Source organism: Solea solea, chromosome 14 (assembly GCF_958295425.1).
Source record: "Solea solea chromosome 14, fSolSol10.1, whole genome shotgun sequence".
NCBI classification, from domain to species: domain Eukaryota; kingdom Metazoa; phylum Chordata; class Actinopteri; order Pleuronectiformes; family Soleidae; genus Solea; species Solea solea.
In genome coordinates this window covers 2,191,290-2,206,648 of record NC_081147.1, presented here as the reverse complement: position 1 = coordinate 2,206,648, position 15,359 = coordinate 2,191,290, and the positions used below count along the sequence as shown (strand labels likewise).

At 43.5% G+C, this 15,359-nt stretch overlaps 1 protein-coding gene across 2 annotated transcripts in view; it reads right to left on the bottom strand.

Moving 5' to 3' along the window:
* Nucleotides 1–130: 130 nt before the first annotated feature.
* ppargc1b (peroxisome proliferator-activated receptor gamma, coactivator 1 beta) overlaps nt 131–15,359 on the bottom strand; it is an 86,256-nt gene continuing 71,027 nt past the window's right edge. For both annotated transcript variants that reach the window (XM_058649061.1, XM_058649062.1), the window contains exons 4-12: nt 14,294–14,419; nt 10,445–11,468; nt 9,369–9,414; nt 7,820–7,884; nt 6,070–6,688; nt 5,318–5,375; nt 5,059–5,177; nt 3,968–4,095; nt 131–3,121 (exon numbers count right to left, since the gene is read on the bottom strand). In XM_058649061.1, coding sequence (XP_058505044.1) covers nt 3,030–3,121; nt 3,968–4,095; nt 5,059–5,177; nt 5,318–5,375; nt 6,070–6,688; nt 7,820–7,884; nt 9,369–9,414; nt 10,445–11,468; nt 14,294–14,419 — 2,277 coding nt within the window. In that variant the 3' untranslated portion in view covers nt 131–3,029. The remainder of the gene's footprint in view (nt 3,122–3,967; nt 4,096–5,058; nt 5,178–5,317; nt 5,376–6,069; nt 6,689–7,819; nt 7,885–9,368; nt 9,415–10,444; nt 11,469–14,293; nt 14,420–15,359) is intronic.

Sequence of the window (15,359 nt, the reverse complement as noted above, 5' to 3'; positions counted from 1 at the left end):
ATTGAGACTCCAAGAAACGGACACGCTTAAAACCGTTAAGAGGCAAGCGAAGGATAAGAGTACTAGACAGCTAGCGATTACTCCTCGTACAATGGACTTAGTGGTAAGAGGAGTCGTGGTATAAAAAAAACCCCCACACTAACAACAAACGCCCATAAGTTGGGGCAAACCTCACACGGACATCACATCTGACAAAAAGACAAAACAAACGGGGGAGAAAGGGAACAGGTAGAGCATCCAGAAAGAAAAAGACAGGGGGACCAAGGATGGGTGGATGTGAGGTAGAGATGCTCAGCTGATACAGTACCTCCTGGACAAGAAATCAGACTCTAATCCGATCTCTTCACCACCACCATCAGGCTCGTTCCCTGGCTTTCCTGCAGGTGGCGTTTGGTGCCACCAGATTAGCCGGTTTAGAAACCATCTCTTTCTCTTTTTTTGACAGTGGCTGCATGACTACTGGCTGCATGAGGAACGTCGATTAGGCGCTTACTCGGACTGAACTTCGAGCTAGAATTAGTGCAGATGATGACGCAAGTCCACCTTTAAAGCACCGGAAAAAGCTCCACAATCTTTGGGGCAAGCAGAAATGGGGAAAAAAAATTATGATGATTACATTCAGATTGTTGAGTACATTCGCTTTTGAACCAACAGATTCATCTACGTCCGGCTATGACAGTGGTCTGTGCATCGATTATAAAGCAAGATTAGGAAGCAAATTGGTCTGTAATTTTGAAATATATTCATAAATACAAAGAGTTGAATTCTATTTACAGTCCCGTTCCTTATAATTACAGGTGTGTTTGAGAAGAGTGGAGTATGCTGGTCTGGACAAAGTAGAGATGGGATGAATTCATATCGAGTGTTGTATAAAAGTGCCAATAGCTTTACCATCTTTTATTTCCCCATTTTTAGTCCTGCTTGCTTGCAATCCAAATGTAAACAGTAATCGTTGCATTGCATTTAGGAGAAGGAAGGTGGGGTTCATTAGGCAGTCGCCGCTTATGGACATTGGATGTTCAGTGGGAACTCATCCAAGATGCATCAAGACCCAGGGAGATGTGGAAGAAATTTACCAGGTACCTGCAACTAACAGTGTTTTCTGAAGTTTGGAGAAATTTGACTGTCACTTTCAGATTTTGGAAGCAGTTTGTGTATCCATCGATGACAATAAGTAACTCATTGGATGGTTGTATGGCCAAAGCAAGGGAAAACGCTGTACTGCTGAGCATAGCACTGGTGTACATCAACGTACTTCCCTAAGAGCATTCTCTTGCATTGATGAAGTAACAGCTTTCCAGTTACTTGTTCTTAGAGAGGTAAATAGACGTGTTTACTGTACTACCCTAAGAGCATTTTCTGGCCTTGGTCATGTCCAAGCAGTTACTTGACCAAAGACAGGTAATGCTTAGGGACATAAGTTGATGGGAGATTACTGCAAAGAAATGCGTAGACGGCGCAATAGTGGTGATGGGCTTTACTTGCTACTTGCAACGCTCAACTTTACATGTAACTCCCTAAGAGCATTTTCTTGCTTTGGGGAAGTAATATCCATAAAATAGGGGCAAAACCTTCTTGGGCTATCTACAAGAAATGTGCGTTCCTCAACTCAAATCATTGTAGTTCCCCAAGACCATTGTTTTTTTTGCTTTGGTCAAGTAACTGGTAGGATGGATGTCTGGCCATAAAGCATGTATGTGCTCTTTCCCGTGATTTTATCTCACCAAACACCCAATTCTACCATTTACTTCTAGCTCTAGGTCGCCTAAGTGAACCCAGAGCTTAACGCGAAGCGACGTCTAGCGTCTTTTGTTTCCTTGGCGGCCACCGAAGAGCTGCTATCTTTCGAGACGATTCTTGCTCAGCGGAGCTCCGCCCGTACAAAAGTAGTTAGACGCCATTACTCGTTAGCCATCGTTCCTAGAGAACTACAACAATCACGTTTGTTGATGTCGGATCGTTTGGATTGGCCTGATTGGCCTGAACAGTTACGAGGTAATTCTTTTGTTTTCTCCCCCAAATCCAAGCTGGGGCCGTAATGAACAAAAGCGTCTATCGAACAGAGCCTGCAGCAGCCAGGAGCAGAAGCCAAAAATCTTCAGCGAGGCAGAGTTAGAGATAAGAGTCACGGGGGGGGAAAGCCGAGGACAGCGGAGACATTTACCTCCTTACAGTGCATAGATCAAATCAAGGAAGCACTACAATTACAAAAAAGAAAACAGAAAACATGATTTTCTTCTTCTTCATTTTAGATTTGTAAACTTTTATCAGTCATCAAATGATTACGTTAAATGTTTTTGTTATACTCTTTGTTCATAACACACACACAATAGATTTTTAAAATTCAATACATCCACAATTTTTCCGCTAAAACAAAATCAGGGTTTTTTTTTTTACATTTTTTTTTCTTTAACACAACCACACAACTTTAGAGCGAACGCACCTCGCACGTTCACTGTCCCTGGTCGGAAAAGAGGGAGGTTAATTGTTTTTTTTTTTCCTTTTTTCTTAGAAAAAAAAAACTGAACAAAGAACACGCACACACGCAGAAACGCACACCACGAGGACCAACGCAATGCAGGGTCAGCAAGGATTTGCTACAGAGGTCTCTCACACCCGCGCTTCCAAGGCAGGGGGCGTTGATGTCACCAACATAGACAGGAAGCAGCTTTGTTGTTATTGTTGTTCAGCAGGCAACTAGCATTATTGTTTGTAGTTGTTTTGTACCATTGCTGTTTTAAAATCTTATTTCCTCCATTGTCTCTTAAGCTCATCGGGACTCCCAGTGGCTTCCCCGTTTTTTTTAAGCAGTATCCTCCGGTGAAAGAAACTTAAAAAAAAAACAAAAAACAAAAAAACAACAACAAGGTCCTTGTTGTTACGTTAATCCAATGGTAAAAATGTAAACATTTTACGAGGTTGCCTTGCATGGAGGTACCGAGAGGTCTTTCTGAGGGCAGAGCAGAGTAGTCGGAGGGGTGTGTTGCTGTGGTTTTTACTAAGGCTGGCCAGACGAGGGCACTGTGCTGTCAGCGGTGGAGGGACTTCTGGGCTTCCTTCAGCAGAGTGTCAAAGTCCAGTGCATCGTACTTGCTCTTGACGGGGCCTGGACCTGCCTCGTCTGAGGGAGGACACAAAGTCTCTGGTAAGTGAAAGACGAAAGATTCTAAACTGTGTCAAAGTAGAAGCATTAGCTCGAATTAGAACAATGGCATTAGATCAGTGAGAGATGAATTCAAGTTCATTTTAAGAATGTTATTCAAAACATACACATATAAGTCTTGACTAAAAAGTTGTGAAAGTTCTGCAAATTTATTTAGGGACTTAAAACAAATCTCCCGCAACCCATCTGTGGGTCGGCAGTGCGGTGTGAGTGACGTTAGCATTTTAGCTAACACACTTCTAATAAGCCAGACCAACTAAAATACCGAGTGTTTAACTGTGTCCAATTAAGTTGTTAAGTCAGAGTAGCTCAGGTAATAGCGTTGGTGTGGCCCCTGCAACAATGCATAGGAAACCCCACCAAGCTAACAAGGTCTGTCCATCTCCTTAATGACCATGCGCTACAGTCAAATTTGATTTTGGATCATACGGTCCAAGAGCAAGAGGAATCTTTTATCTTGATGTTTGTATTTATTAAAATGTTTGATAAATGGTATTTTAAACAGATAAACTAGATGATCGTCAACATAAAAATAGCTTAAAACATTATTTATGGTCAGTTCTTTAGTTGTAGCCTTTAGCTGGTGTCATGAGATATCGTTAATTTGTTTATTGGCTCTACATAGGGTTTAGTAATGATGAAATTCTTGGACACAGCTCAGTCTGTATTTGATAATTGCTCAAATGGGCTAAAAAGCTAACTCATAACATTTTCCTGTCAAAGTTGCCGTCTATTTTTTGATCACGCTCGTCGACTTTGAATGCATATTTAAACACTTTCATCATGCGCTTATGTGTTGATTACCAAGATCAATGTAGCGCTTTCTCGTGAGCCTCCTCTGGCCCGCAGGTCCATTCTGAAAAACTGGCTCCCGCTCTCTCCAGTGTCTTTGACCTCCTGACTTACGAATCTTTATCACCCCACAACGCTCCCTGAAAGCAGACGGGTATTCCGTGAAAAAAGGTGCAAAGTTGTCCCGAGTGCACAAAGTTGGACTCACATGTTCTAATACATGATGAAGAGCAGAAGAAATGGAGAAAAAACAAAGACTTAAGCCTGATTTTCTCTATGAAGGACAAACCCAGGTGCCTAAAGTGTTCACAACCTGTGTACCAACTTTATAAACCGAGGACTGAGCTAATATCGTCAATAACACCTCGCAATGATCCCTCACATCTGCTGCTGTTTGACGATATCCACCATCTTGGTGCTGCTTTGTTTTGAAATAAAAAAAATGGACAAATTCTTCAACCCTGCATGGATACAGTTCAAGCAGGAAATTGGGCAAGAAGGGCAAAACAGAAACATGGGGAAGAGTCTCAGTGACGGAAAACACGGAAATCCAAAACGGAATGGGGACCAATGAAGACGAAAATGGGGCCCGAATTCTCTCGTGTGGATGTTGTTGAAGCATGAAATGTCCAAAACTTTGTTCTGCTGCTGCAAACTGTTGCCACACAACAGAAACCTGTTTATCTAACCACATAAGAATCTAATAGTGAGGAAAGAGAAGATTATTTTGGATGCTGCAAGAGGCTTGTGCCTGCAGCGAAACATATGGCAAACAATCCTGTATATGGAGGACGTAAAAACACGGCTCCAATTTCCAAATATGAGTACGACAATACGTACAACTGTCTGGATATTTGAATACTGCTGTGTGCACAGTCCTAAAACATTTTCTTCCGACAACGTTTGAAAGGTCTTTGTTTTTTCTTAGACATTGGATAACAATTTCCTACTTTTCCTCAGTATCTGGAAACTATTTCCTACCAATATCTTGAGGGAAATTAAGACAGGGTTTCTGTAATAACTTGATATTTTAATTTCTTTCGCTAACCCCGGCCACCTCCACCGAAAAAGTTCTCCATATCTCCCGACGTCGAGGAACTTACTCGTTGCAGATGATGACTTTGCAGTCCTCTGCGTTGCCGAACACCTGGAAGCGTTTCCTCAGCATGTTCTGGGTCACGCTGCTCGGCAGGTTGTGGATGTAAAACACCTGGCAGTTGTCCTGGAAACAGGGAAACCATGGCAACAGTCAGGACAAAGGACAATACAGAAAACGTGAATACACACGAGAACAGTTCCTTTACATACAGTCTGTTATTATAAATCATGCAGCGCTGCGGTGTGAGTGAGAGCGTTCCGTACCTCGTCAGACTTGGCTTTGTTCCTCTGCGTGTCATCGGGACAGATCTCGGAATTCTCACTAAAGGGGGACGAGGAGAGAGGGAGAGAGGACGGTGAGCTAGATAAGGGCGTATACAAGGTGAAACTGAAGTGTCACATGTGGAAACTGCGGCAAAAAAAACCTGGAACCTGACTGCAGCCATGTCATCACTCTGTGCTTCCTCTTTAACTTTCACACCCTCTTCTCTGTCTCATTGTCGTGTATCGAAATAACTTATTGAATGTGAGAGTGCGATCGATCTCTACTAAGAATTCATTGATGGATGAACTATTTATTTCTAAGCCCTGACGAGTGCAGTGGCTCTGGTTCAAAAAGTAGATTTCCGATCATTCATGTCAGACATTTTTGGAGCATAGTGTTGCAGTATTTTGTAGTCTTATGTCTTTTTACGGTATGCTAGAAAGCGATAGAAAGGGTAACGTAGCACTGGACCTGAATACATTTATACATTACTGTATTCTCTCCTTTAGAAAGCCAAGCACAGCTTGTTGACTGCCATTGTCTCGGCTGTGTTGTGAAGCAGTTGGTTTGCCGTATGTGGTACAATATGCTCTAAGGAGTCAAACTTGGACAGAATGTATAAACGTCCAAATGCCCTTCAGTATCAGAACTCTTCCCTCTCTCTTGTTCCCCTGCTCTTCCATCTCTGCATTTCAACTGTGACCCACATCTTCACATAACACATGTCCTCGTCTCTCTGTCTCTGTCTCACCTGGAGTCTGTCTTACTGGCGGGGGAGTCGGGACATGGAAGAGTGGGTGAGGGCGAGCGAGAGCGCTCCGCCTCTTCCTCTGAAGCTGGCGCCGTGGCTCCTGCCGACTGGAATTCTGACGGCAGCGACGGGGACACGACCAGGTTTATCTGCTGCTCCTTTGCTCCTGTGTTGTCTGACATCACCTCCCTCTCCTTCTCAACCGATTCCTGATTGTCGGCTGCTTTGGTACCGACTATGTCGCTCCCTCCCTGCGCTTGCAAAATAGCACCGAGCATGGCAGCGCTACGCTTGCGGCTCTCCCCGAAGCTCAGTGCGCAGTAGTCGTGGTCGCCAAAGTTGCGGTGGTTGTCACTGTCGCCGTCGCCGGCCTGGCCCATGCGACGCAGCTGGGCGTACAGCTCCGTCTGCTCCGGAAGCTTCCTCTGGTGGTGGGTGCGGCTCAGCCAGGACGAGGCCTTCATTGAAACGTTGGTGTTGGTGTTGGCGTTTGAAGCGGGATGGACCGACTCGCTTCCTCCACTGTCGTCGCTGCTGCCGCCTCCCTTTCCTCCCTCTGTCGGCTTGAAGAGCTCATCCTCTACAGATTTGTGAGGTGGGGTAGTGGGAGGGGTCAGACCTGATGGGAAGGGGAAGTCGTATAAGTGGCACTTTAAAATGTAGTTTTGTTATGTTACACAAACACTACAGGGACAAAGGTGTTGGCCAAACCCGACAAGTATTGAATTCAGGTGTTTCAATCAGACTTTGGGCTCTAGGCCCCTTATCGCCAATGAACGCTTCAGCATACCGAGACATTTAGGACAATTCCCAACTTTGTGGCAACAGTTTGAGGAAGGTTCTGTTCTATTCCAACATGACTCCAGCGACCCTAGTGCACAAAGCAACGACTATAAAGACATGGTTTGACTTTGGGTTTGGTGTGGAAGAACTTGACTGACCCACCACAAAGAACCTGGAACAGAGATTATGAGCCAGACCTTCTTGTCTCCAATATCAGTGTCTGACCTCATCAATGCTCTACACAATGAATGGACTCAAAGTCTTCTAAGAAGAAGTGTGGAAGCTATTATAGCTGCGAAAGAGGGGGCCAACTCCATATCAAAGTCCTGTATATGTATTTGAATACATCATTACGGTCCCTGTTGGGGTAGTGGTCAGGTGTCCCAATGTTTTCATCCATATAATGTAGCGTTACATTACTTTTCTGATAATTTAACGTTTCCCAAAATGTATACCCCACTATTGTGACCCAAATCTGTAACATCTCATAATTTGAAATGGAAAACAAATCATTCCCAAAGTTTATTTGGTAAATTCATTAAAAAATTTAACGAGATTGAGAAAAATCTGCTTTTTTGGGGGGACTGCAAAAACATCTCCCATGACCCTTTTTTGTTTCCCGACCCAGACTTTGGGAACCACTGATTTAATGGCCTAGCTTGTTCTACCTGGTTTTATTATTGTGTTTGTAAATCGTGTGAATCCATTCAATTGGTGAATAAATGGGCGAAAAAAACTCATGTAAGTTACATACTACAGCTTTAAAGCTCGAGAGGCTGAAAAATGTGTTTTCTGACGTCACAAAGAACCTTTTCAACTTCTTTCACCAGAATCCCATCCACTCGTCCTTTAGTCCATGTAAATGTCTGTGTCCCAAATTTTGAAAAAAGACTCTTAAGATGTTCCCTGACAACCACGGTCGTCATGGAGACATGAAACAAACTCATACATATAAAAATGTGTTTACCTGCCGTTCCACAAAGATCCACACTGAGCGTCTGCTCAAACGCCTTTGCGCTGAACTGTGACTCTCTGGTGATGGAGAGAGAAAAGAGAGAAGAAGAGAGAGATTAGACCCTGGAATCAGTTTAAAAACATTCACGTCAACAGGAAGGAATCCAATAACCTCCTTAAAAGACTGAAGAAAAATAAAAAAGTGGACAGAATCTGAGTTGAATTGCACCGACATGTTCTCGGCGCTCGCTCCTCCACTCTTATCACAGCCACCACATGTTCTTTGTTGTCCTCCACCTCTATTCTCCCTTTGCGTTCCATCGTTCTATTTCTGTCTGAACCTCTTTCTGTTTCTGCAGTCGCCGTGAAAGGCAGCAGCCGAGTGTATTGGCTTCAGGCTGGATATTATTTACCCTTAAAAACAACTTTTTTCTTTTCTGTTTTTAACGGTGAGTGCTTCAGAAGACAAATTCATTTAGAAGATGGACGAACGCCAGGAGTTTGTATTGTGTGGAATCACATTCTGTTTTTTTTGGGAAAGGACAGAGCTGGAGACGTTCCAGACGTTTGTGGGTGGAGGTTAATTTAGAAAGAGCAGTTTAGTCTGGTTCAGATTCAAATCTGAGACGGTCAGCCAAAAGAAGTCCAACTTCATCAAGTCCAAAATCCTACATTAGCCCCTGATTTAAAAGAAAAAAACAGCAATTTCAATTCATTCAATCTTTTCGGTCAGAATTCGACATTTGCTCTTAGTTTATTGTGTTTAACTTCAAAATATAATGAAAATGTAATGATAGTTACAGAGAAATTAGAGAATCTTTCAAGTCCAATTAAATTTGCCCCTGGGTTATTGTTTAATTTCAACAATATAAAGAAAATATAATTATATAATAGTTTAATATTAGAAAAAGCAGCAAATTCAATCAATTTTTGAAGTAAAATTTGTCAAATTTTGGAATCTTTCCAGTCAAATTTCTGAATTTGCTCCTGGTTTATTGTCTTTAACTTTAAAATATAATGAAAATCTGATGATATAATAGTTGTAAGAGACTTAATATTAGAAGTCAAAATTCTAACTTTGCTTAATAAAGGGAAATTGTGTGAATTATGGAATACTGCCAGATTTTAAGGCATTTTATGGCATAATCAACACAGTGACATAAATACTGGGATGGAATCAATTAAATAGTGAGGCTTCATTTCATAAATGATTACATTAAAAGGTGATTAAGTCAGTAATCTGCACCAGATTAGAAGCTGAAACAATCCTCTGCTTATTAATGGAGTCTGTTTTCATTTAATATCAAATATACTGTAAACACATGAAGGAAAAATCCTGATTTCTGTCACTAAATAATAAATAATCTCTCCCACTGTGAGTGTAAATGACTGCGACGTCGCTCTTTCATCACACAAAGCTGTTGCGTCACTCGTGTCCTCGGCTAAACCTTGAACCCTCACAAACTGACGTGTTTTAAAATCACACACAGATCCTGCGTTGCTCAACATTTATGAGTGTGTGTGTGTGTGTGTGTGTTAATGCAGGTGCTTCACACACTCACCCTGTGGACTTGGTGTTCAGAGGCAGGCACAGACAAGCTCGCTTTCCTGCAGTCAGAGACACGGAGAGAGAGAGAGAGAGAGGGCGGTTATGGAAATGTTATCACATCTTCAAGATCGTTATTGTTTTTATGATTTGTTATAATTGCGACAGCAGCTCGACTGAGTTAATGTTAAAGGAATGCAGTTGTAAGAGGTTATTGACACATTATCAACACAGACTTCACACAAAAGACAGGAGATTTAGAGATTATGTTTTCTCTCACTCTTCTACACCAAAGTCCATAGAGAAAATGAGCATTTTTAGCTCAATATGATATTCAGTGTGAGAATCAGTCCAATACTGACACAAGTGAGGACGGCAAACGTCCTCCACACAGTTGGAGTATTAATACAACTACATAGTAGGTGTACATCTACATAAACAAGACTGTGAGCTTACTCCGTCAAAGACACCCAGGGACTCAAACCTGCAAGTCCTGGAGGAGCTAATATTAGACGCAGCATCACCAAGGTATGTTAGCTGCATTTACATGTATGACATGTAGCAGAGGCTAGCAGGGACTACACGCGGAACGGTCGCAACTCTGTCGTCATCATGTTAAGCCCCGCCCACCAACTCTATACACGATGTGATTGGCCAAACCAGAGTTTGGATTTTGCAGCTTGCAAGCTAACCGATATTTCTAGTTTTAACAAGTAATACAAACACAGTCGATGCAGGGACGCAAATTTTGCGTCAGCCTGGACGGACGGTGCAAATGGTGCGACACGAAAACACGAATTTCATTCTTTCGAGTTGAAAAATCCACTTGATGCATAGACACGAAAATCAACTTGGGTTGAGCTTCTCCGGCTTTTTCAAGATGGAGGATAAGGTAACTGTCGACAACCGTCGCTGAAGACGGAGAGAGCACGGCTATGTACCTTAGTTCGCATTAGCCCCAGTTAGCACAACCGTCAGGTTTAAACATGAGCCTTTGTGTGTGTAAAGGCTCAGTGAAGGACCATTAATTTGAACACAAGGATATTTCAGGGCAAATTTGACTTTCACAGGTATAAAAAACCCGGCACTCACCGCTGTGGTGGCAGGAATTGGTCGCCTCAGTTGACGTCAGCTGTTCCGGCCGAGCCTCCGTCGTGGTGCCGCCCCCCGCTTGCGTCGGCAGGAGTTTGACTCCCGCCTGCTCGTCCCTCTCCTGCTTGTCCCTGCCCTCTCCGTCCCTCACGCGTCCACCGGGTCGCAGCCTCTTGGCAAAGCGGCTCGGGAACGAAGCCAAGCGGCGGGAACGGCGGACTGAGAAGGAGCCGCTGTCCTCTACGGTGTCCTCTGGTGTTTGAAGAGCCTCAGCAGAGTTCCGCCTCTCGGGGGAGGAAGAGTCTTTGTGGAGCCGTGGTTGTGGGTCAGTAGAGGTGTGGGAGTGGCAGTGGGAGTGGGGTGATTTAGTGGGCGGCGCAGGTGCTGCTCTGTTTGTACTGTGGGAGTGGGAATATGGCGCGCTGTGCAGTCTGTAAGGCTTGCTCACGTCGAAAGAGGCGCTCTGCTGCAGGAGCTCGCGGAGGACCGAGTCCGCCTTCATCACCCGCGTCCTTGCAAAGGGCAGCCTCCTGGGGGCGCTACTGCCCGTCCCAGCCGAGCCCACGCTGGTCACAGGAGTGGACACCAAGACGACTCTACTGGCAGAGTTTGTGGCGGGCGGGCGCGAGGCCTCAGTTCGAGCGCGGGCCCGGGACAGGTCGCGGTCCTTGCGCTCCCAGCCGTGCTGCTTGCGCGTGGGCAGACAGTAGGTGTGCATGTATGTGATCAGCTCCACCACAGACCGCAGTTCTTTCTCTGAGCTGAACTGAGGCTTCGCCGGCTCGACGACCGCCACCGCGGCGCCCTCTACCTCGCTGCTGGAAGACTCCTCCTCTTCCTCCTCCTCATCGTCCTCCTCCTCCGACTCACTGTCCTCGTCCTCTTCCTCCTCTTCGTCCTCCTCCGTGTCCGGGGCGGGGACGTCCTCCGCGTCCCGGGCGGTGGTGAGGTGACGGTGGAGCTCGGTGCAGAGGCGTCCCGCTGGACGCACCGCCCGGTGTTTACGCTCCGGAGGAAGGTCGGTCTGAGGACGCAGAGAGACAAACATGAACACAACCTACAACATCATCTTTAACACCGTTTCACACTTTACTAAAGTTTTAAATCCTGATTCATTAATATCATAATCCCTGAAGAGAAAACGCCGTTATAACACAATAAATTAGAAAATGGGAACAAGATGCAACTACTTTTGCATCAGGTTTCACAATCAATTCAGATTTGTTTTATCAACTTTAAAAACCCAGTTAATTTTTTTAAAAAGTTGGTATTTTTCAGCTCCTGCACTAATAAATCATAACTAATGTAAATAAAGTGAACTTGAGCGATTGTTTTCCTTTTATTCTCACAAACATTTATCTGAGCTTCTGTCGATGAAGATCAATATGAAATGGCAACTTTTCACAGACGACGCTCGGACGTCGACACTAAAACCTGACATTTATTCAATGTTGTTTTATTAAAAAAAGTCTTTCTGTCCTACTTTGTCAAACTCTGCGCTAAAAATACCTCGTCGTCAAAGTGTGAACAGAAACAAGAAGAGAGGAGGAAAAGAAAGGAGCAGAGAACTCCAACTCTTTACGTACGTAGAAAGAAAACTACTGAACTCAAGATAAAAAGCTTAATTTAAACACAGCTACTTAAACACTCATGAAAACCTTTAAGATTAACATGTAATTTAAGGCTAGAGTACCACTAACAATTATAGAAAACTATAATTAAACTATAATATAAACTATAATACTAGAAACTGAAAAATCTGAATCAAAATCTAGTACTATATGTATATATATATGTATATATATATATATAGAAGTATATATACACAACAACAAAAGTCACCTGCTACACGCCTGTTACCATGACGACTTGTACTTGTGTCCCTGCTGAAGCGACAGTCAAGTTTCTGAACGTGGTCACATTGAAACGTGCAGCTGTGACAGAAATGACTGATCCTACTTTACTCATACAGAGAGAGATACTGCGATTCACTGCTGCCCTTTCACCCTGTCACTCAATACTCATGCTGCCATCTGCCACGGCAAAGACACACCACTCTGAAACTAAAGCTCACACACACACACAGGGTCAGGAGTGTGTGTGTTGGATAATCCCTGTGCTGCTGCTGCTGCTGCTGCTTCCTGTGGGTATTTAGTATCTTCCTCCTCCTCCTCCTCCTCCTCTCTCTCTCTCTCTCTGTGGAGTCAGAGCAGAAGACTTCGCTGTGCTTTATGCCTGTACAAGATAAACGACTGCTATTGTAATCAATGGCCACTTGACACACAAAGCTAGCAGCGATCCAATTACTGCGAAGTCATACAGCAGCAGGCAGTGGAGACGTCCTCTCTTCTTCAACACTGCATCTGTCATATATACAGCAGCAGCAACAGCAGCAGCAGCAGCAGCAGCAGCGAGTCTGTGGACGCCTAAAACTCTGCAGAGCTTTTATTCTGAAAGGACAAATGTGTCACTTTGGGGGATAAACACTCAGTGTGTTTACATTCATGTTAAAAGTCTGATTTTAGTAAGACTAAGACAATAATTCTGTTTTTTTAATGTCATGTAAACACGTTAGTCTGACTAACATCAAGCTAGTCTTAGTCCGACTAACATCGAGCTAGTCTTAGCCGGACTAACACACCTGGATGATGTAATTCATAGTCCGATTACTCCTGCATCTATACACTTAAGCCCATAGAATACTTCCGCATTGCGCGTCACATAACACAGACCCTGGTAAACTAGCGCATCAGGGTCCTGTAGTATCCCACTTCACCATCGGGTGGCGGTACACGTCTGGACTTGGGGAATAGGACGATGCTACAGCTTCGAGTGGCTCATCAGCTGAAAGGCCCGTCAGGAAGGGGAGTCGGGTCGAGGCTCGGATGACTATCTTTGAAATGTTTTTTCTGCATTGTTTCCTTCTTCACGTAACTCAGAAGCTTCATGTGGACGACGGAGGCTCATAAAGAACAGTTTGACCCGATTCTTCGGCCCCAAAGACGAGATTCCAAAAAAACCCGGGGATATATAAATCTCTACGGGACGCCGACACTCCCTGGAAAACAGAGTCTTCCAGTTTCACTTGGCTTTGTAACCTGAGGGTTGCCGGTTTGATTCCTGACAGGTCAAGTGCTAGGTTATGCTCGAGGGCTTGAGGACCTGCTCCCCATTGATTGGGTTAATTCAAAGCCGATCCCAAGCCTGGATAAATGGGAGGGTTGTGCCAGGAAGACCATTCAAAAACCATTAAAAAAAGGCCTTTAAAGATATATCCACCAAATGCCTTAATGAAAGCTTAAAGATAGGAACTGTTTCTAACTTTTGTGCAAAGTAATTGCCACAAACATGCGACTTCTCCAGAAAAACAAGCGTAACTCGTGCGACCCCGGGACTGAACTCTACAGCAGTGTTGTTTCTCAGTCTCAAATGTTTGGACAGCTTAATAATGCCTTATAATCAAATGTCAATATCTATTCCGTGTGTTAGTTTGACTCCGGCCTCGAGAAAAACAAGTGCAGACACTTGTTTGAAGAACAACAGCCTCAGCAGCAGCAGCAGCAGCAGCAGCAGCAGAGAAGACGCTCTGACTTCAGGGCGGCAGTGAATTACTTCAGCCTTAACTCGCCGCCTCTGAGGGGAAAGTGATTTGAAAAAAAATCCAATTTCGTTATCTCTCCAGTCTTCAGAAGACACAGAGGCAACAGGTGTGTGTGTGTGTGTGTGTGTGTGTGTGTGTGTGAACACAGGTTTTTAATCTCTGACACGTCACATTAAACCGCCGCTCACTGTAAAACTGCGACAAATCCACCTTTAATTGACAGACATTGACCGTAATCCCAGACTCACCTTGACCAGAGGTCTGACCGGCCGCAGTGTCAGGCTTCTGTTGCTATAGCGATGGCCGTGGACTCCATCTTTGTGTGCGTCGGTGCCCGTGGGCACGTTGGGAGGAGTCAGCAGCAGCTTCTTCAGCTGAAGAAGAAGAAGAAGAATTAATAAGCGCTTCTTAGTTTTCCCCTGTGGTGAAACAGAAGTGATGGAAATATCTGTAATCTCAGCTTCCTTGCAGTCAGAATGAAGGATTCTGAAAACACTTTACACTAAATGGTTTATAATTGACTTATTAATTATGTTCTTAGAACTTCATAAATCATTTATTCTTTTATATTAAACATGAAGTTTTATTTAATATCCAGCAGAAAGTCGACCATTTTAAACCAGTTTTTGTTGATTTCTTTGACGTTTGAAATCAGACAACGTCGTCTTGAGAGATATTTGATAAAAATACGTCATCTGTTTCATTGCCGTGGTGTGGCTCCAAATTTCAATGTTTTCAAATGTCCAAACTGATTTTTCTGATCTGAGCCAAATTTTTGAGTGACAACCTGAACAAAAATGCAAAAAACAGCAATGTTTGCTTGCCAAATAGTGAGCCCACATGAATCCTGAATGTGAAGCCTTGTGTATATATACACATATCATAGCATATTTGTGTCTTTTTCACGTTGGTGAAGATCAGGTGTTTTTCCTCTGAGCCAAAGCATAAAAATTACAATATATATGAGGTGAACTCTTTTCTCTTGACTTGTTTTTGGACAAATGAAGGAAAACAGTAAAAAAAAAAAAAAAGACCGAAATAAACAAAGTTGTCTTTTTTCTCAAGTTTAATCCAAAACAAATGTCAATTAAAGACGCATCACCGGTCTGAGTCAGTGCACAGTTAAGAAGAATTTATGTTTTAATTTCACTTTGTGGTTCAATTGGACGAATGTCCTTGGCCCAGAATAAAATTGCTGGGGAATTCATTGATATTTATAGACTGAAATGTCTATAAATATACACCAATGGCCAAAATACACCAAAATTGATACACCAAATGACAGCTTTCTCAGAGTTTGAAAGCAAACAAAGC